At 62.5% G+C, this 4,182-nt stretch overlaps 1 protein-coding gene across 1 annotated transcript; it reads right to left on the minus strand.

The window, feature by feature from the left end:
• On the minus strand, positions 1-1,784 carry Junb (JunB proto-oncogene, AP-1 transcription factor subunit). Its single transcript, XM_046437516.2, has one exon. The coding sequence runs from the start codon at positions 1,486-1,488 to the stop codon at positions 445-447; it is 1,044 nt and encodes a 347-aa protein (XP_046293472.1). The 5' UTR covers positions 1,489-1,784; the 3' UTR covers positions 1-444.
• Positions 1,785-4,182: the final 2,398 nt, after the last annotated feature.

Here is a 4,182-nt window from a genome sequence, read left to right on the forward strand (position 1 = left end):
CACCTTAAAATAAATTCTTTAAAGATCAAGTGCGTGTTTCTTTTCCACAGTACGGTGCAGAGGGGGGAGTGCAGGGGGCGAAGGTCCCCTCCCTAGTGTCCCCGCGGGCTTGAGTACCGGGCGGCGGGGCCAGCTCCGCCGCAATCGCCCCCTCTCTCCCCTCCCTGTTAAATACACAAATATATTATATTCAATATGAATCGAGTCTGTTTCCAACAGAAAAAAAAATACAAAAAACAAAAAAAAAACAAAAAACGTGGAAGGGGTCCTGTAAACGATGAGGTGGAAGGACTGGGCGCAAAGCTGGCGGGCCGGAGTCCAGTGTGGTTTGCGGCATCCCCGGCCTCGGGGCGGGTGCCCACCGCCTGCCCCCTCTCTCCCAGTGGGAGGCGTGCACCCAGCCGTCCAGGCTGGGGGGTGTCCGTACGGGGGTGGGTGATGCGCTCAGAAGGCGTGTCCCTTGACCCCGAGCAGCAGCTGGCAGCCGTTGCTGACGTGGGTCATGACCTTCTGTTTGAGCTGCGCTACTTGCTCCCGGAGAAGGCCGGCTGTACTCGACAGGCCCGCATTCTCGGCCTTGAGTGTCTTCACCTTGTCCTCTAGGCGCGCGATGCGCTCCAGCTTCCGCTTCCGGCACTTGGTGGCCGCCAGCCGGTTCCGCAGCCGCTTGCGCTCCACTTTGATGCGCTCCTGGTCTTCCATGTTGATGGGGGACACTGGCGGTGTGGCGTCGCGGCTGCGCGCCTCCGGCACGGTCTGCGGTTCCTCCTTGAAGGTGGAGGCGCTGCGACCCAAGCCCAGCTGCGCGGGGTGGCCACCAGCAAAGGGCGGTGCGTGTGGGAGGTAGCTGATGGTGGCCGTCGGGTATGAGCTCCCGGTTCCGACTGTGGCCCCGGCGCCTCCGGAGGATGCAGAGGCTGGGGAGTAGCTGCTGAGGTTGGTGTAGACAGGAGGTGGCTCCTGGCCAGCATAGACGCCCCCGGGCCCGGCCGGGGGGCCACCGCTGGCGCCCAGAGACACGTTGGGAGGTGTCACGTGGTTCATCTTGTGCAGGTCGTCCAGGGCTTTGACAAAGCCGTCGGCGAAACCCTCTTGCTCTTCGGTGACGCCGCCCCCTGTGCCCCCTGCACCTCCTCCGCTGCCACCCCCGCGGGGGTAAAAGTATTGTCCCGGGGGTGTGGGCGTCGTCGTGATCACGCCGTTGCTGTTGGGGACGATCAGGCGCTCCAGCTCTGAGGAGGCGAGCTTCAGAGATGCGCCGGTGTCCGAGCCCTGGCCGGAAAAGTAGCTGCCCGCACCACTGCCCTCAGGGCCGGGGCCCCGTGCCCCGGGCGCTTTGAGGCCCCTGTAGGGGTCCGCCAGATTGAGCGCTAGGCTCGGTTTCAGGAGTTTGTAGTCGTGTAGAGAGAGGCCGCCCGGGGCCCGGCCGTATCCCGCCGCTGCGTAAGAGTCGTCGTGGTAGAAAGGCTGTTCCATTTTAGTGCACATCCGGGCGGCCCAGGCGGTCTGGGGAGGGTCCCTGGGGGGCCGCCCCGGGCCTCGCTCTGGCGGGTGCCGAGCTGTCCGCGGCAGTGGCCGGACTGGATGTCTGGTCGCGCGTCGTGAGGGGCTGGCACCGACCAGGAGCAGCCAGCTGGCAGCCTTGAGCGAAAGCTCTGTCCTGCTTCCCGAGCCCCTCTCACCCTCTCTGGCGCGCTGGATTTCTCGGCTTCGCTTCCCCCAGCTCCCCGCTCCCTGCTGGCTCCGAGGCTGCCTGGCTGCGCTCAAGGTCCCAGCCGCTGAGTCGGAGCCACAAGCCTTTATACCGCGCTTGTCAGCTGCGGAAGTGCGTTCCCATTGGCCGACGCCAGAGCCGGGCCCCCGCGCCCCCCTCTGGAGCGTGGGGAAGGGGAGGAGGCGGCTCGCGTCACTGTCAGGAAGCGCGTGTCCTTGTAAACAGCGGCCACGGGCCGGGTAGCTTGGCGGGGTTGCAGGGGGGAGGGGCTCGAGGGACCACGGGGTACGCGTGGAAGGAGGCTTTGAAAATCCTAGGCACAAGCGGGAGGGACTTGCGAGGAGGTTGATGATTCCCTTGGAGTTTACCAGGGCCGATTTAAGGACCTGGTACATAGGGTTGGGGAGGGGGTCCCAAGCTGGACCGCGAAGGGTCTGAGGGACTCCGAGTAGCTGAGAGGTTTTAGGATTGCCAATACACTTCCCCAGAAAGTAGGGAAGGGAGGTTAAGCCCGATAAAGTCAGGAGGGGTGAGGAGACTCCTGATCCAGAAATTAACTGGGGGTCCCAGGCAAAAAGGGGTTGAGGGACTGGAATATTCACTGGAGGGAAGAGGGGAGAGATCATAGGGGGCAGAGCTGCAGGATCCATTATGCAAGAAATGAGTAGGGTTTCTTTCTTTGCTTCTTTTTTTCTGTGTGTGTGTGTCAGTGTGTGTGTGTGTGTGTGTGTGTGTGTGTGTATCCCTCAGGGATTAAACCCGGGGGCACTTAACTCCTGAGCCATATTCCCAGCCCTTTTTATTTTTCACTTTGAGACAGGGTCTCAGTAAGTTGCTCAGAGCCTCTAAATTGCTGAGGCTGGCCTCTAACTTGAGATCCTCCTGCCTCAGCCTCTCCACCACTGTTCCCGGCATATGAATAGGGGTTCCTGAGTCCATGGAAGAGTCTGAGGATTCCCGCATAAGTGGAAAGGAGAAGGAATTGGGGGAATCTAGGTAGCAGACAGTGAGCAAGAATCCTAGGGTACAATGAGATGTAAAAATATGTGGGATAGAAGAGGGGGACATGTTTGTCAAAGGTGTGATCTTCTGCAAAGCCCTAATGAAATACAGTTAGAAGGCTCTAGGCACATCTTAGGAGCTAAGTGGACAATGACATGCCACAAGAGGGGGCTTTGAGGATCCTGGAGAAGGATCTTGCATCTTGCATGACTGGAGTTCTCCCTTGTGGGTGACTGTTTGGCACCTGTATACTCTGTCCCCCATCCCAAAAGCCCTCCCCTAGTGACGCGGGACTTGCCCGACACCCTGTCAGCTCCTGGAGCCTAGACCCAGCCGGACGGCCGGGGTGCGGTCGCCCAACCCGACTCCCTTCCTTAGAAACAGGCTGGGGAAAGAGCGCCGAGGCAGGAAGTGTGGCAACAGCCCCGGGGGAAGGAGCCCGGCCCAGTCTCCGTCACTGGGATCCTACGGGACCTTGTGCCCCGCCCTGGGTCCGGCTGCATTCTGCTCTTGGCAAGAGGAACCTGGGCATGCGACCCCCGTGGAGGCCTGGGTGAGCAGAAGTAGCCCAGCCACAGAGGCCTCGCCATCCTTTCCCCCCCTTCAGTATAATGGTTCCGCCCGCGGCTCCTGCAGACCACCGCTAAGGCAGGCAGCGTGGGGACTGTTCCATTGGCCCTCTGGAGGGGGTTGCAGCCGGCCTGGTCGCCAAGGCAACAGGCCAGAGTCGGCGGGCGGGACTGAGGGCGGGGCGACCCCCGGAGTTTCTCCCCGACACCCAAATTAGGGAATAGGAAGGGGTGTGACCAGCGCTGTCCTGGGGCCCCAAGCCAGGAGCCAGGAGCCCTGGTAGCTGCCAGGTCCCAGGGCGCGCCCGGCCCCCGGACGGCTAGTCTCGACCAGCCCCGGCCGCCGCCCCCGAGGAGGCCCCCACGGCGGCCCGGCCCGGCCCCGCCCAGCCGTTCTGGGATTGCGTGCTGCCAGGCCCGGCCCGGCCCGACCCAGCCTGGCAGGTCTCCGCCTGCCCCAGGGCCTGGGTCGGACTTCGCCCCCGGCCCGACAGGGCGCGGAGGGGGGCGGGCTGATGCCTCCAGGCGTCCCAGGCGACTGGGCTGGCTGGCACCGTGGCTGTGCGGCTGTCTCCTCCCTCGAGCAGGGTGCCCTTCCCTTTGCCAGGAGGTCCGGGCCCCTTTCTTCTCATACCCCTAGGGGTTGGATACCCCTCTCTCCTTCAGGTGGGCCAGGACCCACTTTAGTCTGGAGGTCTCTTCTACCATCCAGAATACCTAGAGGAAGGCTCTCTCCTTCGCCAGGCTGTCTCCCGCATCTGAGGGCTCCCTTCCCACCAGTCCAAGTACACCAAAATCCAAGGGGAGAAGATGAGAGAACCCACAGCCTCTTCCCCGGGAGGGCAGAGTGGAGGTTTAGATAGGCTTCTAGTTAGAGTTAAGGTGGGACTTCCAAGC

Source organism: Marmota monax, unplaced genomic scaffold (assembly GCF_021218885.2).
Source record: "Marmota monax isolate L192 unplaced genomic scaffold, Marmota_monax_Labrador192_F-V1.1 WCK01_AAM20220418_F8-fsc00021, whole genome shotgun sequence".
NCBI lineage: Eukaryota > Metazoa > Chordata > Mammalia > Rodentia > Sciuridae > Marmota > Marmota monax.